General features: G+C 36.8%; 2 protein-coding genes and 3 long non-coding RNA genes across 13 annotated transcripts in view; 3 read left to right on the forward strand and 2 right to left on the reverse strand.

The window, feature by feature from the left end:
• LOC141376752 (uncharacterized) overlaps positions 1–27,597 on the forward strand; it is a 36,994-nt gene that overhangs the window by 2,494 nt on the left and 6,903 nt on the right. For 2 of the 3 annotated variants that reach the window (XR_012387821.1, XR_012387820.1), the window contains exons 4-6: positions 13,167–14,025; positions 14,669–14,859; positions 14,954–15,135. This is a non-coding gene — a long non-coding RNA (uncharacterized lncRNA). Of the gene's footprint in view, positions 1–13,166; positions 14,026–14,668; positions 14,860–14,953; positions 15,210–27,597 lie in introns of those variants that run through there. The other variant, XR_012387819.1, reaches the window with a different exon arrangement.
• a1cf (apobec1 complementation factor) lies at positions 246–25,717 on the reverse strand. Of its 4 annotated transcripts, none has more exons than XM_068224698.2 (12): positions 25,613–25,717; positions 15,208–15,351; positions 14,659–14,793; positions 13,883–14,013; positions 13,564–13,802; positions 13,134–13,298; positions 12,099–12,196; positions 9,395–9,674; positions 7,588–7,781; positions 7,369–7,505; positions 6,019–6,161; positions 246–3,296 (listed from the first exon to the last, which is right to left on the reverse strand). In XM_068224698.2, the coding sequence occupies exons 2-12, from the start codon at positions 15,304–15,306 to the stop codon at positions 3,157–3,159; spliced, it is 1,761 nt and encodes a 586-aa protein (XP_068080799.1). In that variant the 5' UTR covers positions 15,307–15,351; positions 25,613–25,717; the 3' UTR covers positions 246–3,156. The 4 variants fall into 4 exon arrangements, with proteins under 4 accessions (XP_068080799.1, XP_068080798.1, XP_073774244.1 ...); XM_068224697.2 differs by having other exon boundaries at positions 7,588–7,805; XM_073918143.1 differs by having other exon boundaries at positions 2,775–3,296; positions 6,010–6,161.
• rltgr (RAMP-like triterpene glycoside receptor) lies at positions 249–1,446 on the reverse strand. The gene is given in 1 exon segment (NM_001194988.1): positions 249–1,446. A coding segment is annotated over 1 exon segment (294 nt). The 5' UTR covers positions 702–1,446; the 3' UTR covers positions 249–407.
• On the forward strand, positions 20,379–21,571 carry LOC141376751 (uncharacterized). 4 transcript variants are annotated; one of them, XR_012387817.1, is made up of 4 exons: positions 20,379–20,457; positions 20,731–20,768; positions 21,063–21,090; positions 21,337–21,473. It is a non-coding gene; the product is annotated as an uncharacterized lncRNA (long non-coding RNA). The 4 variants fall into 4 exon arrangements; XR_012387818.1 differs by lacking the exon at positions 20,379–20,457 and adding an exon at positions 20,597–20,642; XR_012387816.1 differs by lacking the exon at positions 20,379–20,457 and adding an exon at positions 21,500–21,571 and having other exon boundaries at positions 20,681–20,768; positions 21,337–21,396.
• LOC141376750 (uncharacterized) lies at positions 21,703–22,671 on the forward strand. The gene is made up of 3 exons (XR_012387814.1): positions 21,703–21,799; positions 21,906–22,009; positions 22,588–22,671. It is a non-coding gene; the product is annotated as an uncharacterized lncRNA (long non-coding RNA).

The raw sequence follows: 27,597 nt of genomic DNA on the forward strand, positions 1-27,597 counted from the left end.
CTTCAGCGACACCTTGAAACCAAGCATGATGAGGTAGCAGGAAAACCTCCAGAATTTTTTGTGTGTGTGTGTGTGCGTGTGCGCGCGTGTGTGCGTGCGTGTTTGGGAGGAGGGGGGCGCCAATGGATAAGTTGTGTCAAAAGGGAGGACCACTGTCTTAGACTTTGAAAAACCCTGTGCTAAGCTAATATGTTTTAGGGTTTCATGACCTGTGTCAGAAATGGCAAGAAAAAAACAGACATGTCTTTACAAGTAAATTTGATTTATTGATGGTTAGTTGATTTACCATAATCACATTTTCACAACTCTTCACCACTCTGTAGCACTATGAAGCTCTCAGCTTATTTTTGTCCTGACGATGCCGTCCAGTTCACCCTCAAGTTCCCTTGCCAATCACTGACAATAAATTATTTCAAACAGTCTGTGATCGAAAAACAAAGTTCATACAAACAGAGTTGGAATTCAGGTATAAAAATAAGTTCTAAGTGCTTCACAAACTTTAATACTGTCACCTTTAAGGCATCTTCATATTTAACAAAAAAATGTGTCCATGTGTATTTTAACAATGCTCTCATGTTTCCCCAAATACAAAATGCATGATGTGGGGAAAATATTAGTAGCAATCCTGAAAATATCTTAGAAAATATAGCAAAACTACTAAATAAACAAGTCTCAACCATATCTATAATGTCCAGATACATAAAAACTCTGAAAGGGTTTCATCTGTTAAAACGGTCTGTACTTGAATGGAAATACTGAAATAAAACCAACACAAAAAACTAAAACAAACCACTTTAAATACAACCTAATACCAAAACTTACTAATGTAATTGTCTGGGGAAAAAAGTATGTTTCACGTAGCACAATGGAATATTACTTAGTGTTTTAAAGGAGACCTATTATGCTTCTTTTAATATTAATGTAATATAAGTCTCCGGTGTCCCTAGAGTACTGTGTAAAGTTTCAGCTCAAAATACTGCACAAATTAATTATACTCTTTGAAACTGCCTCTTTTAGGCTTTGATCCAAATTGTGCTGTTTTGGTGACTGTTGCATTAAATTCGAATGAGATTGTGCTCCCACACCTTTATTTAAAAGAAGGCGGAGCCACAAATGCCTGTGCGTCAGCATAGTGGCAGATTCAAACCAGGTTATCTGTTAAAAACTGAAAATGTCAAAAGAAGTGGCTCAGAAAAAGGTTGTCTGTGGAGATTTTAGTGTTCATTTGTGCATCGTAAAACTCAAGAGGAGGATGGCTGCTACTCACTCAGGGCTGTCTATGCTAATGAGGAAGAGATCGTCACCAATGGGCACGTGGGAATGTCGATCAAAGTGTTTCTGTAGACTGTTTTTATGAAGTTTGATTATAAAAAATATAGTATTTTGTTTTCCATTAGAGGCTTTGTATATTCACACACTGTTGCTACATAATTGTTTAAACTAGGGCTGCACAATATAATGTTTCAGCATCGATATTGCAATGTGCACATCTGCAAGTGTTACATCACAAGATATGCAATGAGTCTTGATTATAGTTGACCAGGAGCCACAAAATTACATTTAATTACTGTATTTGTACATAATTAATATGATTTATGAATAAAAAAAAGAATTTCAAAGCGAAAATTAGATCATTTTACTTAACCACTCACAGATAATTTTGCTTGTTTTAAGCAATTACTCTTAATTTTGACTTATTTCTTCTGAAGGTGAAACAACAAATATTTTTTAAATGTTTTTTTTTTATATTTGGACTAGAAATGAGACACAGAAAAGCATTTGTCATTATTCCATTTCTGTAACTGAATACTATTAGACTCAGAAAATCCGGCAAACAAATAAGATATCGCGATGGGCGTTGCTAGGCCTATTTTAGGCTATAGCCCCCCTATATTTCTACTCAGCCCCCCTAAAACTTTTGCGATTAGCTCATTAACTGTACACTAAATTATCGCCTCAGTCCCCTTTAAATTTGATATGAAAACAGCGGCAGAATTCGGCTCCTCCACAGCCGTGCAGAGCGAGAGAACAAGGTGTGTTTATCGATCACCTTAGCAATCGGGTTTCCCATCTACTGTTTCCTCAGTGCTCATCTCCTCCAGTGAAAATTTAACTCTTAACGAACATTTCGCCGTTTTTATTTCAAAACAAACTATGAATAAAAAAACACATCACAGTGCATGTGGCATTAACTAGTCTATACTATACAGTCATGCACAGAAAATATTAAACAGTGACAGAACCACTTAGTGAATTTACTCATTTTAACTGTCAGGGTCACTAGCAGAGATAGATTAGAAACTTCATGTGTTGTCTTACATTATTATTTATTATAATAATTCAGGTTGTTAAATGTGTGAATTAGCCTGTAGGTTTAAAAAAATATTTTGTATTTATGCCATTTAATTAGAAAATTGGCAGTTTTATTTAGTTAATACATGAAAACATTTATTTATTTAATAATATTTATTTAATTAAATATTTATTTAATACACTGTACTGCAGTAAATAGGTTTGTTGAGCCTATTTGGCTCATTCAGAATTCAAATTGCTATGCCTGTCTGTACAATAGAGTGCTAGTTTAGCATACAACCTTACCATATTAGTCAAACATTTTTAAATGCATTCTTATTAAATTATCACTTATAAATGTAAATGTTTACCTCATAAGGAGCTGAGCCCCTCTAAAATGAATGTCCTAAAATCGGCCCTGGATATCGCATTTTTCTAATTTTGTGCAGCCCTAGTTTAAACCCCTTAAAAAAGTGATTTTTGCATATTAGGTCCCCTTTAAAATGAAATAAATTATTCTGTTTTAAAGATAATCATTCAGAGCCTTGAACATGGGTCCAGCCTAAATTTCTGTAATTTATACATTTAAAAAAATCAATGATCAAATTGGATGGAGGATCACGATGGGGGGAGGGGGGGGGGGGTTTGGGGGGTTTGGGATTGATTTGTGGACAGCCTTCAGGCTACCCTCTTCCTGAGTAAAGTCAAAAGATGACTTACAATCTAAATATTGCAAAAATGCTAAAAAAAAAAAAAAAAAAAAAACACTTGGGAAGAGTAAACAAAAAATAACTACTAAGCCTATAAACACAGTCGAACATGTGGAACAGATTAACATTAACACTACAGAGACTGTTAGTTCTTTTAAAACACTCCATATCCATCGCCACGGGCTGCCACAGCAAAAGCAGGGTAACCCTCATAGGTTGCATAGGCAGTCAAATCCTGACCCAAGGAAACGGCCTGTTTCAGCTGAGTGCCAGTGGTGCTGGCAATTGCATAACCTGTGGAAACAGCAAAAAGAGAGAGAGAGAGAGAGAGAGAGAGAGAGAGAACATGATTAGGGCTCATTATAAATAAATTAATTTGAATAAAATGTTAAAGGGCACCTATGAAGAAAATCAACTTTTGTAAGTTGTTTAGACAGAACTGTGTATGTATATAGTGTATCCACTGTCATATTGGAGTGATAGAAACCCAACAAGTCTCTTTTTAAATATTTCCTGACGTTAAAATAGGACTCAAATCCCAGTGTTTTTGAGGCCCACCTCAATGTGGTGTAAGGGCAGTTTTCCCCGCCCACCGAATTGATTGACAGGCTCCAGATTTCTATAATGACATCGACATGTATACACGTATATTGCAAATGAACTGGGATTATAATATATTTGTTACAACTTTCTGTGATTTTTAAGTTTTATAAGTTTATAAAGCATTTTTAAAACAGTGCATGTTTGTAATAAGGGCAATAAAATCACAATGTAATTCTTAACCGCTATAATCACAATGGCCACATGGTGCCAGTAAATGCTAATATGTGTGTGTGTGTGTGTGTGTGTGTGTGTGTGTGTGTGTGTGTACTGTAAAAGGCATTTGTGTGGGACTCATCATTTCAGAAAGACTTGAATAATCTCTACCACCAATACATAAAATAAACATACTTGATATTTTTGACTAATGAGCTGTATTTCAGCTTTATCCGAGTCTGTCCCTGTCACTGTGCTGTTTATCTGCGTGAACGCTTGATGAGTGCCAGAAATGCATGTGGGAACAGTGGGCGAGGAGAAGCAGCTCATTTACATTTAAAGCCACAGGCTACAAAAACAGCTACAATGTATTCAGACACCAAAATGGGCAGATTCTAGGGGCTATACTAAATAATCTGATGGGTATTTAGATAATTTACAGACACTTTCTGGGGACACAAAAGGTTTGCATCTTGTAAAAGGGGTAAAATAGGTGCCCTTTAATGGGTCCTTTACACCTAGGATGATAACTGTTAAATTATATTGTCAAAATAATAAAACAAAAATCACTAGCCAGTAATGTAAAGACTTTGGGTTAAAAGAGAAGTTGTTGAGTGTTTCACTGTTAGATTAGACACTGTTAGATTAAACTAGTTTTACTAGTCAAATGCTCTGGCAATGCAGTATTTGAGGACACCTGCTCATTGCAAGGTTGTAAATCTCTCTCTCTCTCTCTCTCTCTCTTTCTCTCTCTCTCTCTCTCTCTCTCTCTTTCTCTCTCTCTCTCTCTCTCTCTCTCTCTCTCTCTCCTGTATTAAACCTTAAATTAACAAACAGTCATTCTCATCTATACCATTGTTACTTAAAAATTATTTAACTCTATATTCAAGCAGGATAATAATCAAAGTAGTACAAGAAAATTATCATAAAATAAAACATCAAATAATACTATAACACAAATTAATATAATATAAATAGGGCTGTGTGATTTGGGAAAAATATCTAATTGCGATTTATTATTATTTTTTTTTGTGATTTGGTTTACAATTTAATTCAAGCTTTAAGCTGATTTTAATTTCATTCAAGCTTCAGTTTAATAATCTGTAAGCCGTGGCAACAATTCTGCGACAGCTCTTAAAAATGACCTGTTTTTGTTTGGTGTTTTTGACTTTAAATCCTAAATATTCCCATATTACAAATGGTGTTTCTCTTTGATATTAATTCATCTATTAATGCGTCTTAAGCAGCAGACGCCATAATCTCACTTGACAGTGCATTTCCGTTTGTTTTCATTTATTTTTTTTTGTGTGGGCGTATATCAGTTGCGCAATTCTGATTGGGCAGAAAGAAAGTGTGCTCGCACAATTGGCTAGTTATAAATCACTGGTCAGATCACACAATTTCGGCACGATTTTCTTGACGTAGGATGTTGTGGGGAGTCGTAAATGAGAAATGGATGTCGTGACATAAAATTAAATCGTTTCTTCTCGTGTAATGTGGCATAGTTCACGACAACCGATACCATGCTTGTGATGCCTCATGACACCATCGCAAAGTCTGGCATGTTTAACTTTCTGAAGTATAGCGGATTGGTTTTAAAGCACTTCACCTCAGATGTTATTAGTTATTTTTTTACAGATATACGTATATATTTCATATTGCAGATCTTGCGATTAACTAATCGCAACATTTCAAATTGCGAATCTAACACGAATCACACAGCCCTAAATATAAATATTATATAGATCGATAAATACACAAAACCTTAAACTGTTAGTGTCAGTGTTTTTAGATTTATACATTCTGAAAGTTGAATGAATAAGCTTTCTATTAATGTGTTATGTTAATCAGACATTATTTGACACAATGTTCAATCTGAGGGTTAAAAAAATCTAAATACTTTGAAAATAACCTTTAAAGTTGTCTAAATTAATTGCTTATAATGCACATTACTAATCAACAATTGAGTTTTGAAATATTTACAGTAGCAAATTTAATAAATTTTCATGGAACATGATCTCAATTCAATGATTCTAATGATTTTTGACATAAAAGAAAAATCTATAATTTTATAAAATATGTTTTGTCTGGTGCCAATAATACCCATGATTGTTTTTTGGTCCAGGGTTACATTCTTATGTTATTGTTCTCGGTGTGAAGGGACCTTAATTTCTTTTGTGGTTGGGAGTAATATATATCATTATAACAGCAGTTGGATTACAGTAAAATAATAAATATTAGCCTTACAGACCTTACATACCTGGGAATGCAGCAGCAACAGCCGCAGCAGCAGAGGCGTCAGCACCCTCTGTCTGAACACCGAGGATCTGCAGCGTGTGCTCGGCTGCGTGCAGTTTTGCCTCATCCATCGATGCACAGAGTTTGGCAGGGGTGAACGGGTGTCTGACGAGAGGTTAGAACAGTGGTAAACAAATTAGCTTATTATATGGGAATATATTGTGCATTCAGTTGAGTGATTTAGGTTTATATTTAAGAAGCTAGGAGATTTTGTATCGCTATGTCTTGTGTCTGACTAAACTGTTAAGAGTCTCAAAACCTTTTGAGTTCATGGTCATGTTTTTACAAGAAAATGTAGTTTTGATATTTGCACATTCGAAAAGTTTTGTGTATTTATTACACCATTGTAAAAACAAACTATTTTCACATAAATCTGTGAAAACAACACAGCACGTTACACTGTAAAACAAAGATGTTAATTAACAGTTTCACATATTTTGTGATTCAGGGCTATGTAAGCTTTTACATTGCATTATGGCTCAACTGTTGCTGAAAATTTAATCAGTAGTTTTATTCATTCATTCATTTTCTTCTCGGCGTAGTCCCTTTTGTAATCAGGGGTCAGCACAGCAGAACAAACCGCAACTCATCCAGCAAGTTTTTATGCAGCGGATGCCTTTCCAGCCGCATCACATCTCACATTCACACACACACATTCAAACACTATGGACAATTTAGCCTACCCAATTTCCCTGTACCGCATGTCTTTGGACTTTGGGGGAAACCGGAGTACCAGAGGAAACCCAAGCGAACGCAGGGAGAACATGCAAACTCCACAAAGAAACACCAACTGAGCCGAGGCTCGAACTAGCGACCTTCTTGCTCTGAGGCGACAGCACTACCTACTGCGCCACTGCTTCGCCTCAGTAGTTTTATTAGTAGTTTAAAACAATATAATGCATAAAAATAAAATGTATAGAAGAAAATAACATGAAATAACAGAAATTATGGATTTACAAAATAAGCACTGGGTTTAGGGAAGGGTTTAAGTTAGTGGTTTACTAGGTGGTGTACTAGGTAAACATACAACAAAACACACCCTAGATAATATAATTCAGATTCACAAAAATGTAAACATTGCCCTGTGCTGAATTTGTCATGTGAAATGTGCAATGGAATGAAACCAGACCAGCGTATTTTACATTTTGCAAAAATGTAGCCTGAAGCACATATTTCCAATGAGTCTGAGTTATTATTTTTTTTACAAGCGACACTGAGATGCCTAAAAATCTAGCTAGGCAGGCAGCTCACTAGGTTTTGAGACCCTGTTAATATGAGTGTTTTTTAAGGTGTAGGTTTGGTTGTGGCTTACATATTTGGGTATTGAGTAGCAAGAGCAGGGATGGTGACTTTATAAAGGAACAGTTGCCTCTGATCTGGTCCAATAGCAGAGTGAAGCTGGTAAACAGGTTGACCCCAGTTATTCTTTTGGCAAATATCTTCCAAGATCTGCAAAAACCCAGGCAAAATGGTCCTTGGAGAAATTTTCTCTAATTACCAATAGATGTTTTCGCTGAGGGTATGAGTGTACCTGTGGGGCGTGTTTGATGCCTTGGGGCTTCAGAGTGACTGGGTTCATGGGCGTGAGCTCCATGCCAGGAAGAAGGTCATAGAGCTTGTCGTCGGGGCGTTTGTCTGTCTTGAGTTGGTATGTGCCACAGCCGCGACCCACACCTGCATAGGCAAGATATCCTCGCCCGCCCAAACCACGTACGCCCGCTGCCCCTACAGGTACATTCATGTAAATTTCTAGGAATGCAAGAAGGCATTAAGTCGAATCAAATCACCAGAAATCACCCAGGTTTCAATCAAGAGAAACTGATCATCATATGGAGATATTCCAAGCCAGCACATTACAGAAGATGCATTTCTGATTCTTTTGTCTGATTAGTATTTATCATGATTTGATACCCTTGATTTTTGGACCCCATCCATTCAAAACAATATACTGTCACTGAACTGTAATATGCAGGCATGGATAACAAATTCAGATAGACAAACTGTCCAGAACAATATTATTGAATACATTGTGTTTCAAGTCACATGCAAACGAAGATGCAAATATTATGTTTTAACTGCCACAAGGAAACATTATGTAAAGATGTTTCATGTTCCCTTGGTCTTTTGCCTAGCTGTCTCTTTAAAGTCAACATGAAATTTAAATGCACTCAAATTTACTTCTGATGTTATTGCACATAGTTTGCAAGTGCATGTTATTTTAATAAAAGCAATTGTTTTTCCATCCCAGGCTCATTCTGAAAACGTAGTCCCGTGGACGTTTCTGGAGACAGCGAAATACGTCCCGGGAGGTACTTATTTTTGCAGTTTTTGTTTTTCACAATCCGCAAGAGGCCGCTGTGTGCTCTTTTTCGTATCTCAAACGCCTCTCGTGACTGCCGTTCGCACCTGCGATGTTCTTGCATAAATCCACCAGAGGCCGCTGTCGACCAACTGAATGATTGACTGGGCGACTGGCCAATCGACTGACCCACCCTCCTTCTTCCCTAAACCCAACCAATTTTACCGATTGACCCGCCCACCCACTTCCCTTAACCCAACTGACGGTTTACAAAAGGCGTCCAGAAAAAAGAAAAGCCCTCATCTGATATTTACTACATTTTTGGATTTCACCACATTCTCACCCTGTTGTTCAATCGTTCTTTTTGGTTTTTGGATTCTGTTTTTGTCTTACCTGATTTCTGGAACCGCTCTTCCCCGGACTCGAACCCGATCGTCATCGTCTTCTCTCTGCATCTCAAGTCCACCGACATACACGACAAGCTAACTGGACAAACTGGTTGCGGCAGGAAAGCCCTCCACACGGATGTAACCGGTCAGCCGGTAAGCCCTATAGGAACGGCATCATACCGCCCCGTATCGTTCTCTTAAAAAACAGAAATGCAGCCATACGTACCTCCGGCTACATAATTAGCGGTATCCAGAAACGTCCACGGGACTACGTTTTCAGAATGAGCCTGTTTTGTGTTTTTCCTCACATACCGTATTATTATAAATGTAGAATATGTTTCATGTTGATTTTACAAATTATGGATGAATTATGGATCTCTGTAGTAAATGGTTTACTACTGATTACAGAACCGGCTTTACTGCCAAAATGCACATGAGGACCACCTATATATATATACATACATATACATTTAATAGATATTTTGGTAATTAATGATAAGAATGATTGAATGATTGTCCATTACAACTTACATTTTCAATAGATAATTTAAACCCTGATTGACGGTTTCAGAATGGATTTCGTTGGAGGTGATTGTGAAATGTTTAATCACATCTGGAACAGATTTCAGTAAGTGAATGAGATTACTCACCTCTCACTGAGGGTGTCCGGACAAGACCCCTGGTACTCATTTGCCCCTTGGTACTGGGGAAGCGGAACTGGTTAGGGATCGTTGCGTATGCATGAGGGGCGTAGAATATTGGTGCTCCTAGGTAAGCAGCTGAGGGATCGTACATCTGGCCCACAGTGTAAGCATAGTCTCCTTGGAGAACAGTACCACCACGGCCCCCTGTGCCTCGGGTGTATCGCACATAGCTGTCCTTGTCCACGGGCTTGGCTAGTGTGACTTCAATTGGTGAACCGTCAATAACCTGGTGGGAAGTCAGAGTTTAATATTTGCCTTTATTTTTTAAGGATTAGATTAACCATTTTTTCCACTGCCAGGCCAGTGCAGTCCAATGCGAACAATTAGCCAGGTGGTGCTAATTGAGCGGCAGTACCAACATAAAGCTGATTTACTCTAAAACCCACCTTTAACACATCATTCTATCTACATTGCAAAATAAGAAAAAAAAAATAGATGTCCAAATTCTGGGAAAAGACTAAACATATACTACACTAAATAAATAAATGATTACCATCATATAAGATTAGTCAAAGTTCTGCAAACATATCTGGTATTTTTATAAGCACAATATTATTTGGCAGTTGTTCACATACAGTAAGTAGCCTTAAGCATCACATACAGTATACTGTAAGTAGATGTGGCATCTGGGCCAAAAAAAACACAACTGACAAACTGTAATGTGTAGGGGTGTAACGATACACTCAGCTCACGATACAATGTGTATCATGATATAATGTTCACGATTCGGTATGTATCACGATATTTGGAATAAAAATGAAACTGAAATGCAATATTTATTTAAAAAAAATTTATTACCAAGTAAACTATTTTTTTCATATTTATTTTTGTTTCAACTTATTAATCTGAACCTTCTTTAAGAAAATAAATTAAACAGGACTGTCTCTGGAAAATAAAACAATTTAAAAACTTCTTATAAAATATTATTGAAATGATTCAATTCAATTGAATTTAACAGTAAGCGCTTAAGGCTTTGCTTGGTCACTTGCGTTTTTTGTGTGTGCAAAAAAAAAATAAAAAAAATAAAAAAATAAAAAAATCTACATTTCCAGGTAATCAGCAGTTCTATAAAATAATCCTGAACTTATGTGTATCTGTCTGAGAGGTTTTTATGTATGGCTGTCTTCATGTTGGGCTTGATGAGTGACAGGGTGGCCGTCTTTTTATTACACAGGACAGTCGTGGCTCTATTCAACAGTTTAGGCAGGTTTACTATTTCTTCGGCGTCGCTGATGTCGGCGCTATCAAGTGTATCATGTTGACGTGCATTTTTGTGTACCTCTGTACTCAAAAGAGTTCATGCTCGTCGTAATCATAACTCTAAAATGCGATATGATTATTTAAATAATGTGCACGCTTTCGGTTTCATTTCCACTGTTCATACTTCCCACGCGGCTCCTGAATGATCACTCTGTTCCACAAACTGAATGTTGACTACTTTATTACCTGTTAGTCACAACCTGCAGGTTCTATTCACCGAAGTAGATGCGCGAGCGCGTCTATCATAGTCCGCCCTCTGTAGTAACAGCTCTCGGTCAGCTCACGTCATGTGTGATTTTGCGGCCGCCAATACATCATTATATGAAGACAGAAGGATATTTTAAGTTGAATTGTACCTTATAAATACAGTATGTGACTCTTTCAACACCATTAGGAGGTATCCATGTCACTGTGCAGAGTCTGTAAATCACTGTGAAGACTTTAAAACTTAGGCTATGTTTGACCCAGTATGCGTTTCAAAAAGCGGACGAGTCTAAAGCAATGACTATACAACCGAAATGTTGCTAGACGTCTGATTTAGAGAGGATGGGCCATCCTCTATTTCAGCTCCACTCATCTTGGTCTGCTAACATTACTGCTGCTGCAATCTGAACTCACGTGCAACAGCAGGTGGATCGTAGCTCACGTGCAAACAGCTCAACTAATAAGAGAAAACGGACGTCATATCGTAATCAAATCGTCATAACGCCACAATGCATATTGTGACATTTTTGCATCGCAATAAATGCTACAATGATAAATCGTTACACCCCTAGTAATGTGTGTTTTGTACCTGTGTTGGAGGATGTTCTTTACCATAACCTGCAGGTGGCAGTAGTTGGTATTGTCATTCTATAAAGGGAAAATGGAACTAGTGCTGCACACATAGAAGCCAAAAGCAAACCACAGTAGGATATGCCTGTGGTAATATGTCTGATAATCTTATAATCCATATTGTTTGCAGAAATACTGTATGTGTTCTGACTTGCACCCTTTCTTGTTTTTGTCACTTCAGTTTTTGTTTTCGGGCTTGAGCTGCCCAAACAACACCACCCTTAATTCTTCTTGCTTTATTAGACTTGTATTCAAATTTTATGTGACCTGGTAACCTGATTTGAAAACAATGGCCCATGGGATTCAATGCGTAGATTCTCCGTAAACAGGTTAACTTGACCTTGTTTTCATCACCACTTCACAAGCCACACTATAGCCCGCTATGGACTAAGGTATTTAGTGAGCCAAACCTCACTGGATTTTGGTCTCAAGGAAGACTCATCAAGATCTGTTAAAGCCTTGGAAGTGCTGTGCAAACATGACTGGCTCTGACATGCAGAAACATGCTTGGCTTTTGGCCTGAGAGTGGAAAAATGGCTAATAAGTGGTGCCTCACCTTTCCATTCAGTGCATTCATGGCATTGATGGCGTCTTCTCTTTGAGAGAAATGAACAAATGCGTAATCTCGGATCTTCTTCACACGTTCAACAGCACCTGTAGATTAGCAATACTAGTCTTAGTATTCTCGTTCTATATAGTATAAATCTATACAGAATATTATTATTTTACATTCAGAAACAAGTAGTTTTAGGTATTTTGCATAGGTAAAAGCATCATAAATACTGTTCAAAATTGAGTTAGAGATTCCAACTGATACTTAAACAGCATAGTTCACCAACAAATTACTCACTATTATGTCATTTCTGTCCTACACAGACTGTTTAAAATTATTACCAGGATAAAAATGAGATATGTCGATTTTTGTAGACACATACTGGCCAACGCTCATTTTTAAGAGCAATGGTTTCCCCTTGGTTTCTAGTGTGGTCCTGAAAAATCTCAGTTTTAGAAGCTATTTAACAATTCCCCTTGGCCCAGGTGTGTCCAAACTCAGTCCTGGAGGGCTGGTGTCCTGCATAGTTCAGCTCCAACTTTCTCCAACACACCTGCCTGGAAGTTTCGAGTATACCTTGAAAGAGCTTGATTAGCTGGTTCAGGTCTGTTTAATTGGGGTTGAAACTAAAATATGCAGGACACCGGCCCTCCAGGACCGAGTTTGGACACCCCTACCTTAGCAATACGCCTTCAAGCTATAGAGAATTGGGCACTCCTACCCCTTCACGTGAATCCACAAAACAAGGGGAAGGGTTAAAGGATAGAATTGGGATTGGCTTTGGGTGAACTGTTCCTAGAAGTAATAAACTTGAATGCACAACCTTGTTGTAACACCTCAAATCATACTGCATATTAGAGAAGAAGGGTCTTTTTTTTTACATTTTGAGGTCTTTCACACCTACGATTTTCACCTGGCAGTTTATGGAATGAGTGTAAAAAGTTCTAAACACTTGCATTGAAGGACTGACCTGAGCGTTAACAAGATCAGAATATTAAATGTTTTTGTCCAGAATATTAAACGTTTTTGGCAACTCACCAGGTTTGATGCTATTGAACTCTTTTTCAATAGTCTCCTCTGTGGTGGGCAACATCAGATTACGAACATAGAGAATCTTCACTGTGGCCATGGTGTCCTCGTCTACCTCCACTTCAGGTTCAGCCCAGTCGACTGCAATAGGATGACCCCACAGCTGAATCCTTCCTGGAAAGAGAAGAAAAAACGGTGTTGGTGGCTGGTCTTTTTTATCTCTCATTCATCTCTTCTGGGCAATGAACTAAGTATCTTTGGACCCAACATGAGTTCAGCCTGAGGGAAATCAATAAAACCTAGCCTTGTTCTCGAAACTGATAATTGCCTTGAAATGTGTCAGTACATTGGGAACAGACGTGGAAGTGCTTTCTGGGCAAGAAAACTAGGATAATATCAAATGGAGTTGAACATTTTTTTGTTTGTATTTTTGTTTCACCTGGGAGCAGTTTCCTCCTGGCCATGGCGGCAGCTCTGTGGGTCTCATATTCCACAAATGCAAAACCTCGGTTCTTGGCCTTGTCAGCAGCACTTGGGTAAACGATGACATCCAAGACACCATCCGTCACTTTCTTCATCTCTGCCAGGATCTCTTCTCTCTTTTTGGTTTTTGGAATACCACCCACAAATAGACGACAGTTGTCTACACTTGCACACACGCCCAGAAGCCTTCCATTCCTGCATGAAGATGTGTGAGAACTGTCAGTTTTCTGGTCAGAAAATGCTTTTTCAACTACTGTAGATATCCAATGACTCACCGGATTTCATAGTTGTTGAGCTGTTTCATGGCATTCTTAGCTTCTTGTTTTGTGGAGAAGGTAACGAATGCATAGCCTCGATTGTTGCCATTGAAGTCCATCATCATCCGTACTTCGTAAATTTTGCCAAACTGTAAAGAAAGGTAAGTGTAACTATAAATTCACTGCATTCAAATGTCTTAGGAAGCCTGTTTTCACTTAAATATGAACATACCCAGCAGTTTCTTTCAAATTTTAATATAATGTAATCTAATATTTTGGTTTATCCAAATTTGAGTTGAAACAATGCATTGCAATTTGGAAGATATGTGGCCCTGTTTATTTTTTAGATGGGGTGGGAACCACCAACCTAATTTCACCAAGTAGGACTTGTTTCTGGATTAATATCTATGTTGATCCAACATTACAATCAGCCAATCAGAATTAAGAGATACCTTTATTGTTTATGTTAAGTTTAGGGTTATGTTTAGGCTTATGCACTTCTATATGATTGTTATCCTGCTATTATTCCCCTTTGAATTTGGGAATAATTTACAGTTATGTTTGGGTTTAGGGGTAGGGAATAGGCATGGATTACATGTTCGAACAAAATGATGTTTAAAGATCAATATAGATGTTAATCCATCGTACTTGGCAAAATCATGACGTGGGAACAGGCTTCCGTTTGGGTAAACGGCTTTTACAGTACATTTAAAAGACTTTTAAAAGACATTTATTTTAAATATTTTAGAATATTATTCTGAAATTTATTTTCTGTTCACCAGTTTTCTTCATACTTTTTCACAGAGTGGCACCAGCTCATCCTCAAAGAGGTCTCGAGGAAGCTTTCCCACAAAAATCTCACTGCCTCTTTCGGGAGGTGAGCCTTCCCATCCAGGAGGTGGGCCACCGTATCTCCTCTGGCCATTTTCCTGAGGAGGAAACAACTGTGATGACTCTATAATACAAGTTAATAAATACACTGAGATGACCAGAAGGTACAGTCATAAAAGATAGCGATAAATGATATGTTGATACTATAGATGACAAGGCAAATCATTCTACTGATCCTTATGTTTCATTTGTTTGCAGATGGCAAAGAGATTTTCTATCTTTGCCACATGAGGGTGCCACTACACAACACACTTAAAGCTGCTAAAGATAACAAGACAGAAATACAGTCAGAATATTCCCTATAATTAAACAAAATGGATCTTATGGGCCTCCGTTTGTTATGGATTTACAGTCCCAGATTTTTTTAAGTAAAAGTCAAGGTAAGATATGTTCATATTCCATTATCCCACATTGGCACCTGTTCATTTACCTAAAGCTGGGGTAATTCCTACCTGGTGTATGTGATATCCAGTGCGCTGGATAAGAGCTCGCAGCGCAGCTTCTTTCTGCGTGCCAGTCAGTCCATCCCCACATTTTTGATTGGTTTCCATTGTGAGTGATTATCAGCAATAAATCAGCAAAATTAGGGGTGCTCACTGAAATTAAATCAAAGTTCAAACACACATAAATGACAGGGAAAGATAGCGTACTCTTGTTTTAAAGCCGAGTATGATGATAAGCCTAGACTCATGGATGGGTTCAAAGGTAAGAGGTTTGTATGTCCTAACCGTACCCATTCCAACAATATTTTTTCTGCCATTTTTTCTTTACATTTTCAACTGTGAAAGCTCAACAGACATGGAATCAGGTTATTTGGTCTAGATATAAACATGTTACTTTGTAAATTTAATCACCAACTTCAACGTCTCATCATAGTCAGTTTGAAGTGCATGAAGAAAGCTCTGGGTAAACTGTATATTGGCTTTTTATCTGCTGGACAGTGTTGGCAAGAAAAGTGGGGAAAGAAACATTTTCCTCACCTCCGGGTCAAGGACCGCGGTGTAATATTTAACTGAAGAGAGCGAATCAAAACAGCAGACAATCATTGAGTCACATATGGTTCAATCAATAGGAGGACATCTGCATCCGCCCTATTTTCATGCCTTGTTTTAACTTGAATAATTCTCGTCTTTATACTATTTTTACATCAGAAGACTGCTCAGAGTGTATAAATAACTCAGGGTTTAGGAATAGTTCAGACAAAAGAAGATTCAGCTATCATTTACTTGTTTTCATGGCATTTCAAACATTTTTTGAATGTCTGTAGAAGACTTTTTATGTAGTGGGATCCAAAAGGAAGATTTTGATGAGTTATTTTGTCTAAAGACCAACTAATATGTTGTTTACTACGCCTTAAAGTTTTTAGTTACAGCAAGCTGTTATTTAAATCTAGAATTTTAATAATTTGAAACTAAATTAATGTAGACAGCAGCACTGATCATTTATTTTTTACTGAGGGATATTTAACATAAAAAGTAAAAACGTATAGTTCATTTACAGACCCTCAGGGCAACAAACATTAAACACTGGTAGCAAATTAAAGAAGACTTTTAGCTGAATCTGGGATTACTATATAATGCGAGTCAATGGTCTCCCATTTTTGACATTAGTAATAATTACAAATAAGTTCAAATGGTCCCACTTTATATGAAGTGTCCTTAACTACTATGTACTCGCATCAAAAAATAAATACAATGTACTTACTGTGTTCATAATGTATTTGAGAACACTTGTGGTGCTCTTGAGTTGGGATAGAGGTTGGGTTATGGACAGGTTTGGTGGTATGGGTAGGTTTAAGGGTGGGTTAAAGTGTAAGGGATGGTCAACAGTGTATTTACAAATGTAGTTACAGAAGTTAATTACAGATGTAATTACATACAGGTATTTAATCAGGCATAAGTACACAATAAATACATGTATTTACACAATAAGTACATTGTAACAAACTATAAATTCCTGTGTAAGTACATATTAGTTAAGGCCACTTAATATAAAGTGAGACCGTTCAAATCAATCCTCGTGGCTACTAATGGCATATGGAGGTCTTATGATGCTAAATGACTGGTCTGTGCAATAATTTGAACATTATTTACAATATTATTACCTTTAATCAAAGTGTAGTGAGTGCAAGTTGCCGGTCGCCAAGAACTGTTTATTTAGGATATAGATTACAGCGAATAATATTTTAAATAATGTTCAGTATCTTGAAAGACAGGTCCTTTTGCTCAGTGTAACATCAGGAGCCACAGGGATTGATTTGGACTTGTTTTTATGTGTTTACATTTAATCTCAAAAATAGGTGACCAAATGACCATTGAATTGCAGTATTTGATTCACCAAAAACCCCGTATTCAGCTAAAATCTTCTTTTAAGGTGTGAAAGGGTGTTTATTTTGCTAGCACACATTGTTATTCTTTAGGTGAATAATTAATCAGTGCGTGTTAATTCTTTTAAGAAATGTTTTTTTGTTTTGGTAATCTTCAATTCAACCAGGCTCATTCTGATTATGTTCCCCTATATACAGTACATTTCTGGAGAGAGCAAAATCCAGGAGCTATGTTTTTTTTTTTTTTTTTGCAGTTTTTGTTTTCGCGAATCTGACAGAGGCCGCTGTGTACGCTTTTTCAGATCTCAATTTTGTCTCGTGAGTGCCATTCACACCTGCTATTCTCATGTAAATCCACCAGAGGCTGCTGACTGACTGACCGATTGATCGATCCCCTTACCCTCCCACCTTTCATAAACCCAACCAATAGTGTTTTCAAAAGCACAGATTGACCCGCCCACCTCCATCCCTAAACCCAATCGCAGTGTTTTTTAAAGCAATCCAGAAAAAGAAAAGCCCTTGCAGCAGCCTGGATTTTACCACATTCTCTCCCTGTTATTTACTTGTTTATTTAATTTTTTGGCTTTTGTCTTACCTGCTTTCTGGATCCGTTCTTCACTGGACCCGAACCCTGTCATTGCTCTGTGTTTCAAGTCTGCCGGCATATGTATCGAGCTACCGGACAAACTGGTAACAGCAGAAAAGCTGTCTATAAATAAGGAACGACATCATACTGCCCCGTAGTGTTTGTTTTAAAGAAGAAATTCAGACATATATACTTCTGGCTACATTATTCGTGATCTCCAGAAATGTATATAGGGCTACGTTTTTAGAATGAGCCTATGTTGTTTCAATCAAAGTCTGACCGTTTGCTTTAACAATTGGAGTGGCGGTCCCACCATATACTTAACCCTTTACCGTTAGTTTGCTATGACGAAATGAAAAAAACCCCGCCCCCTACTCAGTATTCTGTTTTAGTTGCACATAAATAAATCTGGTACACAAAGACTTCTATGCTATACTGAAGAAAAAGTCACCTACAGTACATCTTCAATAGACTGAGGGTGAGTTTTTAGTGTTGGGTGAACTGTCCCTTTAGTTTAAGGGTAGCAAGTTCACATCACAATATATTGTCTTTATTTGCAGACTTTGCCAATTAGGCAAATATAGCATAGTAAGCCATGACTGAGATGCACTTCTGACCAAAATTGGGCAAGCAGTAGACTTAACCAAAAAGTAAGCAAAAAAAAATCTCCATTTATCTCGATCTATTATTAACAAGATCTCCTTTGTGATTATGCTGTTTTCGAGATGAAGTGCTATCAAGCGTGATTGAATCGCACAGCCACGGGTCTTTAAAATCATCAGTGGAGTGTCTATTTGTCTTTGTCTTTTTTCAGCTTCACTTGATCAAAGGGAGATGCTGAAGACAACAAAGCAGTGTGAGTACAGAATAGAGGTCAAAGGTGGCAAGGCTGCTAGCCTTTTTCTGAAGCACTTCAGCATCTGCATGCAATCATGACAGCAATGGTGATACCATGATCACTCTCTCTCTATAAGTGGCTCAAAAAAGACAAACCCAAGCTGTTAGCTAGACTATATGTGGTGTAACATTCTGTTTGACAGTTTTTAGAGCTGAATCTAAACTCCTTCAAATACCCAGATCTCATGTAAAATCGAGGGGAAATCAAACCTCTGAACTGGAATGACAGAAATTAGATTGGCTTTCACTTTGTCTGAGTCTTGTCTTAATACATCAATCATTTATTCTCCATTGATGATAGCTTAGGGCGGCATGGTGGCTCAGTGGTTAGCTCTGTCACCTCACAGCAAGAAGGTCACTGGTTTAAACCCCGGCTACTACACTGTAAAAAATTTCCAGGTTTTCACAACAAGTTACTGTAATTTTTCACAGTAAATTACATTAGTATCCCTTCACAGTATTTAACTGAAAAATTCACAGTAATATGTTGTATTCATAATTTTATTGTGAAATTACAGCAGGTAGCATGATTACAGCAAATTACTGTGAAAAGGGCTATATCTTTTGCACGTTAGTTATAGAAATTCAAACCTTTTTTAATTCAACGTAGAAATTATTACAAATGAAATTTTAACAGATAATAACAGAATGTTATAGCCCCCAAAACGATTTGGTTACCAACATCTTTTTGGTTGTACTGCACCTTTATTTAATTTTATACAGTTAACATAGAATAGGAAATAATATTTAATGAACATAACTGTGTGCTTAGCCAAAACACAATAAACTGGAATAAAAAGTAATTAATTAATGAAACCACTGTAAACAGCCAACAATTATTTCAATGTCAGGGTAAATGTCTGCTTTAGACGGTTTCATGAGTATTGGGCACCTGTCATCGCCTGGAGGTCACTAATCTTTAATTTAGAATTAAATATATATATATATATATATATATATATATATATATATATATATATATATATATATATATATATATATAATTTTTTTTATCTATTTAAATAAACCACAGATTAGAGTTTTAAACAACTACATTCTAGCATGAAAAACAGTTAAAACTTCATTTTCGGACGCATATAGAGCCATCGAAGACGGGGCAATTGTCCCAATGTCTAGCCTGAAGACAGGCGCCTCTCGGCGGATACATGAGTAATGAGCGCCGTTACCGCCTGGAGGTCATAGATCTCCGCTACCGGCAAAACACACTTAAAATTACACACAATCTTTACTAACAATCCACAGATTTGAGTTTTGAAGAACTACATTCTCGCATGAAAAAGTGTTAAAACTTTATTTCATTACATATTACAAGCAATATTTATAATATTATGTGCCTTCTCATCCACCATTACAGCTTGATGCAGCTTGGTGCAAAATGAATCCTGGGAGGAAAAAATAATAATTCTCAATACACTCTAAACGAACTTTGTTCTTATTGTTAAAATCAGAGATATGTAATATTTTGAATGGCGAAGAAAATAATTAACTTTATATTTCAATCAATATATTACTTTTGCACTGCTTGGGTTCAGGACTCGTGTGAAATTGAATCAGATTCAGATATTTTATCAGACGTGTTCATGAGCTCATAGTCATCAACAAGCAATTCGTGTACAAGCAGTACACGAACCAAGCAATATGATGAAATATTAATGAATTATATGTTTGCGTCTTACAATATTATACAAAACGGAATCGTTTTCAGGCGAATTCGATTCTTTACTGTTCACTTAAAGGAGCCGAACTCGACTCTTTACAGTTCACTTAAAGGAGCCGATTCATTGAACAGAACTGACTCGACTCGACCGCAAACAAGCGCCATCACCACAGACAACGCCTGCCTCGTCTCTTCACCCAACGGATTCATCCTCAGTAAGTGTTAAAATATGACTTTTGTCCGTTAAATGATTGTTGTATGTGTATTTCTGTATAGTGCTTGTCATTTAACAGGAATTTACCGAGTACTTCAGTTGTACTCGCACGTACAGGGTTTAAGCGCGCCCTTTTTTAAAACAAGAAATTAACGACGCCAGATGGTGATTGTAGTGTTTTCTGAGGTATTAGCATAACGTTAACGTTAGTTCCTGAAAAAAGAAAGGGAATTTTCTTTAATTAACTTCTTGTTAACTGCATTTTCTGTTTCAGTACAAGACTGAAGTAAAGGTGAAATGACTAAAGTTAAGGTAAGCTCTGACCTTCACTTAAGTTAACGTTACGGTTAGTCACCATCATGTACGTTAATTTTGTTCACTGTAACGTTAACGTTAAGTTAGTTAAATAAACTAAACTCATTATGAAACAAGTCTTAACTGTTTTATTAAATGAGGCTTATAATACAATTCAGTTATTCTTTTAAACTAACACTAACACAGTACATATTGTATATTTCTCACTGGTGTTAATGCAGTGCCAACATTTACTAATGAGAACTAATTGTATATTGTCACTAACTGTAGATTTTATTTTTTGGTGTTCAGGTGTACCTGATAATAGCTGAAGTGTGAGGTGAGTGTAAATTCTGAGCACACAAATATAACCTAAATTCATTAACACAATCTAAACCTATATATATATATATATATATATATATATATATATATATATATATATATATATATATGTGTGTATATATGTATATATATATATATATATATATATATATATATATATATATATATATACACGAGTATGTGTGTGCGTGTGTTAGGTTGAGTCTTATTCTACTCTTATTATATTCATATTTTTTTGCAGCCACAGCCATTGATGTTGAAACACTGATGCTACCAATCACCCCTCGCTTGATTATTAAAGGTAATGTTGATGCCTTCCTCATTTTTATTAGATTTTTAAATGTCAAGTTTTTCACAAATTTGTTGTGAGCAGTTTCTTGTACAAACTCTTTTTCTTCTTCCAGAAGTTCCACCAGTACCTCCAGTAGTAGTAAATATTAGACAAAGATTTTTTTAAACTATAGTTTTTATTTTTATTAGCAATTTTACTGGGCATGTGTGTTTGTTTGCTTGGTTTTTAATAGGCAGAGCATGGAATGTCAACTTTGTTTCTACAAAAAAAATTTATTATTCACAAACACCTCTAATTTAGTTCTTCTTTCCCCCGTCTTAATCCTTGGACTCACCTGGATTTCACAACTGACTTTGGATCTGGTCTGAAACTGAAGTATGCTGAAGATGCCTTTTGCACTCTGGAATTTAAGGTAATGTCTACAATAAATATTGTAACTGAGGGCTTGTTTTGGGGGGGTTAAACAAGGAATGTATAGGAGCACAAGTCATGACTCCCCTTGTCCCCTTGTTATAAAGGGCCGTGTTGCAGACACAATTTGTTTGTCTGTGCTGGAGACCAGAGGGGAAGCTGTCTTTAAAAGGATGGGGCTCTTATACCATATGTGAAGTTACCTATTCAGGTGAGTGGATTACATGCAAGTCATTGCAAATGCATAAATAGTGGGACATTTTTACTGGGCAGCACAAATTAAGTGAAACTCAAAAAACGTTGAAAAATATTTGGAATATTTGCAAAAAACTTGATTGAAATGAATACAACACAAGTGGTGTATCACTTCAATCAAGTTTTTTTTGCAAAATTTTCCTAATATTTAAATCATGAAAAATTAGCTTGATGCAAGAAACATCCTGCTAGTATTCAAGAGCAAGTACTGTGATGCATGTGTTAACTTTGCAATAAGTGTGAACCCAGCATTAGATTATAGTCTGTAAACAGAAGGTGTAAATCAAATCAACTGTTTTAAAATGCTCTGCCTAGGTCATTAAAACCACTATTTGTTGTTGGACTGTTCTTGATTGTGTGTTTGTGATGGAAATGTTTTTCAGATGTTTTTGTTTAAATGATTGCAGTTTGACTGAGCTACAGTATTGTCAGCATGTTCAAACTGAGCTAACAGTAATTTTGCTCTCTAGTGCAGCAGTAGTGTCCCAGTAGTGTTGTATGAAGCTAACTGTTTGTCTGCCCTTTTGCTTATAGGTGCTTTTTGGGCACCAGTTTGGAGATGGAAGACAGACGAAGTCAAAGAAGCAGAGAAGACACATCTACCAGCAAGTGTGTAAAATTATCAGGAAAATTATTGACCTTGAATAGACGACTGCCTAATTTAGCAAGAAGTTTTGTCTCTCTCTCTCATGTGTGTGTGTGTGTGTGTGTGTGTGTGTGTATGTATATATATATATATATATATATATATATATATATATATATATATATATATATATATATATAATGAGAGAGAGAGAGCGCACTCTGAAGCACTGCTTTTTATATGTATGCTACATATGATGTCAGATTTTTTTGTTCTAATGTTCTTATAGTATTTTTTGAGGCATCAACTTCACCTTTTGAAAGTTTTCTGAAATGTTTACACAGATGTCATTAAGCTGTTAAATAAATCTGTAAAATGTATGTGTGTTTGTTTTTATTTTGATTTTAGAGTCTTTTCAGATCACCCAAAAATGAAGATTCTGTCGTCATTTACGCTTCCTCAGGTTGTTTGGACACAAAGTGGAATATTTGATATTTTTATTCCTGTGTTTAACAAAAAAAAATCATTTTTAACAGAGCTGGAACAACCTGAGGGTGAGTAAATCAAGATAGAATTTTCATTTTTGTGTGACCTAAAATTGCTTTAAAATTTTACAGCACCAAACTGTTAAATTACAGTAATCCAGGATATAACTGTAACTTTGCAGTTAAATCAGGTATTTAAACTGCAACCTACTGCCAAATCACAGTAATTGTGTTGCAAATTCACAGTAAAATATAGTAAATTCTACAAGATAATACTGTGAAATTACAGTAACAGACTTTATTATCTACTGTAAAGTTACAACAAATGGTTGTAATTTCACAATAATTTAATGTGACAAAACCACAGTAAATTACTGTGAACTACCTCACAATAATTTACTGTGAATTTACATACAGTAATTTACTGTGAAAGTAATGCAATTATTAGCCAGTAATTTACTGTGAATTTAAGGTCAAATTTTTTACAGTGTAGGTCAGTTGGCATTTCCGTGCAGAGTTTGCATGTTCTCCCCGTGTTGGTGTTGGATTTCCTTTGGGTGCTCCGTTTTCCCCCAGAGTGCAAAGAATGCAGTATTGCTGAATTGTATAAGCTAAATAGGCCGTATTTGTGTGTATACGAGAGTGTATGGGTGTTTCCCAGTGCTGTGTTGTGTCTGGAAGGGCATCCGCTGCGTAAAACATATGCTGAATATGTTGGCGGTTCATTCCGCTGTGGCGACCCATGATAAATAAAGGGACTAAGCTGAAGGTAAATAAATAATAGGGTATAATAATACAGTAGGTGTCTTGTTGTAACTGTTGTTAGAGTATCTGACCTGTCTTTTTTAGGATTACATGTACAGCGTTTTTGCCTAGTACTGGGTTGGAAGGGCATCCGCTGTGTTAAATATATATGCTGGAATAGTTGGCGGTTCATTCCGCTGTGGCGACCTCTGAAATAGAGACTAAGCCAAATGAAAATGAATGAATGTAAAATTAATTTTAGTCTGCTGTCATGCTATTTTTACATCTGCTTTATGAATAAAATACTGACCTGATGCTAAATACATCATATTTTATTTATTTTACACACCTTTTTAGTGCAGCCTAACCTTATGAAATTATACTACTAGATTTCACACATAAAAGACTTAGTAATAAAAATATACTTTTTTTTTTAATACGTAGTACATTCAGCAAGCGAGGATTTCCATGGTGATCTTAAAAAAAAGCAGGATCACGATGCCCTGAGAGTCTGTAAGCTCCTTTGAATTTGCCATTCTATTCAGTAGTTCTACAATGCAACGCATCTCGCTAGCAATGACAGTGCTAATGTGTTTGCCTTTGCAAATTCAATAGCTTACGCAAACGCAAAGGACACAGAGTTTCTTCAGACTGAATGTACTTCACTGAGTGAGATGCTAATAAAGCACGATCTACTGAAATGTTGCCTTTTATTAAACCCATGCAGTGCAAGTGACCAACAATCTTTAATAGTAGGGGTCACAAATGATCCTGACACATCAGGGACACAAGAGTGATGGCCGAGCATTAGGAATCCATTAAAGAGAACGCTTTTAAAGACAGTTGGGAGAGGACTCCATTAGTCTGCTGTCCATCCATTGCTCTCTTCTGGACAGCCTGGTAACCGTTTGCATAAAGAAGATAACTAGACGTGCTCTTATCATGCCTGGATCACTGGCTGCTTTTCAGCGCATGTTGACTGAAGCTAAATACACACGTTCTGAAGGCCATTGTGCTGGACAGAAAGTGCAACACAGGTGCGGGGAATATAGTATTTTGTAATTGCACTTCAATCGCATATTATATTTGTCCCTGACACTGCTTTTAATAGCATAAAACACATGATATTTGTTTTAAACCTCACACTCCAACCACACACATAACCTCAGAATGAAGGTGTAAAACTGTAATTGGATATCAAAGTTAAATTTTTGCAGCTCTTTACCCCTTAAGTGTATATACAAGAATGCAGCAGATGAATTTGCACTAAGTTGATGCTGTGTATTTAGTCACTATGGTGCTGTTCAATGAGTACCGCATTTTGAAATGCCATATGCTGAAGCATTTCAATAACAGCAGTGATTAGCTGAGTTTGCGTTACAGTTTAACGTCTTACATCTTTGCAAAAATTCCCATGTGCATGTGTAAATGTCAAATTTTAACAGTTGGAGAAAGCTTAGAGATGACGAGCGGCTCATTTCAGCATTATAACCACTGATAAAGCATGACAACATGTCTGTCAGGCGAATAATCATCTGTAATATTAGTCAAATTAGCATGTATAACTTGTTGATGACCCCTTGTGTAGTTTAAATAAACATTGTCTTTGCAATCATGCTGTGAATTATTTTATAAATGTGTAATAGTGCAGTTAAAAGCAAGACAACAGTGCCATATGGATGAGCACAGTTTTTATTTTTTGACACTGACAAGACACCAAATTGTTATTAAAAAGGCGACTTACCTGAGCAATTTCAGAGATCACCACCCGGAAGACTCAGACCCTCATTCTGCTGAATTTGGCAACGTGTCACTGGGGTGATTCTGTAATCACATCATATCAAACTCCAAAGGTTCACTGTCCTGGGGCTGCTTTACAAGCCGTCGAGGTTAAACGTTAACCAGCTCTATCTCTGCCTCTCGATGTAGGCCAGCCCTTTGACCAGGAACAGCACGATCACGCTTCGCCGGCAGCAGGGAGACTCCATTTTTTTAAATTCCAAATATTAATTTATTTCGATTGTTTTAAAAGTCTTTTGTTTTCTGCATTCTCTGCGCGATGATTTTAAACAGGTGGAGATCAGCAGTTTATTAGTACACTGTAAAAACTGCTGGGTTCCACACAATTCCTTCATGTGTTCCCAACACAAATTGATTAAGTTAAATGTGCAGAAGGTGATTGTATTTGGAAACATTTTTTGTTGTGCTGGTGGAAAGTCTCTTCACATGCCAATAGTAAAATAGTTTTAAACTTAAAAATGTTCATCCAATTAAATATTCTCAGGCTGACATTTCCCATAATTCTGATATGTAGCCCAAAGTGTCTATCAACAAATGTAGATTTGCACACGCAGATCCGCCATTAGCGTGTGCACGCGTTCATGTGCACACGAGATCACAGCAGTAAAAACTTTGCTGTTTCAAAACTGTTTAAAATACTGAATCAATATTGGAGTTACTTTTCCATGCTGGAGAAAGGATGACACCATTATGTTAGATAGGTAATGTTCTGTTTGTGTTAAAACTCTTTAAGTCATGCAAAGCTGATGTAGATTTTGTTATATATGTTACGAATGGGTTATATGCACTGAAGTGTTGTTCAGCCACCGAAATCTTCCAGCGATACATTAGTTTAATAAGGGACCTTTTCCAGCATCGATAATGTAGATTTTTATTTAATTTAGCAACAAAACATAAGTAAATAGCGCTATTTAATGTAGCCTGCTTTCCCAACACAATCTCACGGCAATTCGTAACTTTTTCATTAAGTGGCTAATTCGTATAAATTCGTACGATCTAATTCCTACAATTTAGTATGATTTGCTTATCCCCCAATGACGGTTGGGGTTAGGGGTGGGGTCAGGTGCCACTCCTCCTTTTTAAAATCGTACCATTTCGTACGACTGAACTCGTACGAATTCGTATGAATTAGCCACTAAACTGGCAAAACGTAAAATACTTACGTTTTCTCGTGAGATCAGGCTGGCTTTCCTGAGGTGAAGTTGCTTTTACATTTATTTTGGTTCATTTCTGAACAAATACAGCCTGTGACGTGCTCCCGATATTGTTTACCGCTACTCTGAATATTCAGTCTGAAATAGCATGTAAGCGTGGCTTAGTAATAAGTGTAAATCCTGCACCCCGCCGGCCAACCACTAACTATATTTCTAACTGGTGAATGACATGGACTAATGGGTTGTCTGCTGTCATCTTTAAGGTGCGCGCGTTCGTGTTTTGGGGGCATGGCTTTGGATTTTGTTTCAAAGATATTATGCTAACCGGTTAGCATTTTGGCTGATCACACACTGCACCTTTAACTTAATTGTTTTTACAAATGTAAGTAAATTGAAAATAGAACAATTAAGTTGTCCAAAAAAAAAAGGAATTGTGTTGTTTCAACTTATTTTAGAAAAGTAGTTTGAACAAACTGCAAAAGCAATTTTTTTTTTGTAGTGTACATATAGATGTTTCCTGTGTCCCCCTCATCAGGACAATATTTCAAGTTGCCCTTACATGCTAATATTTCTGATATATAAAACTTTTTATGTTCAGTTGCAGCAAGAAGGTCGCTGGTTCGAGCCTCGGCTAGGTCAGTTGGCATTTCTGTGTGGAGTTTGCATGTTCTCATGTTCGCGTGAGTTTCCTCTGGGTGCTCCATGTTCAGTCCAAAGACATAAGGGGTGCATTGGGTAAGCTCAATTGTCCGTAGTGTATGTGTGTGAATGAGTG

This window comes from Danio rerio, chromosome 12, assembly GCF_049306965.1.
Source record: "Danio rerio strain Tuebingen ecotype United States chromosome 12, GRCz12tu, whole genome shotgun sequence".
NCBI classification, from domain to species: domain Eukaryota; kingdom Metazoa; phylum Chordata; class Actinopteri; order Cypriniformes; family Danionidae; genus Danio; species Danio rerio.

Bases quoted from the DNA above. Each gene is read 5' to 3' on its own strand.
- a1cf (XM_068224697.2), bottom strand. From the start codon at position 15,306: ATGGAAACCAATCAAAAATGTGGGGATGGACTGACTGGCACGCAGAAA. The intron at 14,014-14,658 runs GTATGAAGAAAA...CTTTCTTTACAG, and splicing joins TGGTGCCACTCTGTGAAAAA to TTTGGCAAAATTTACGAAGT. The intron at 12,197-13,133 runs GTGAGTTGCCAA...GCTAATCTACAG, and splicing joins GTTCAATAGCATCAAACCTG to GTGCTGTTGAACGTGTGAAG.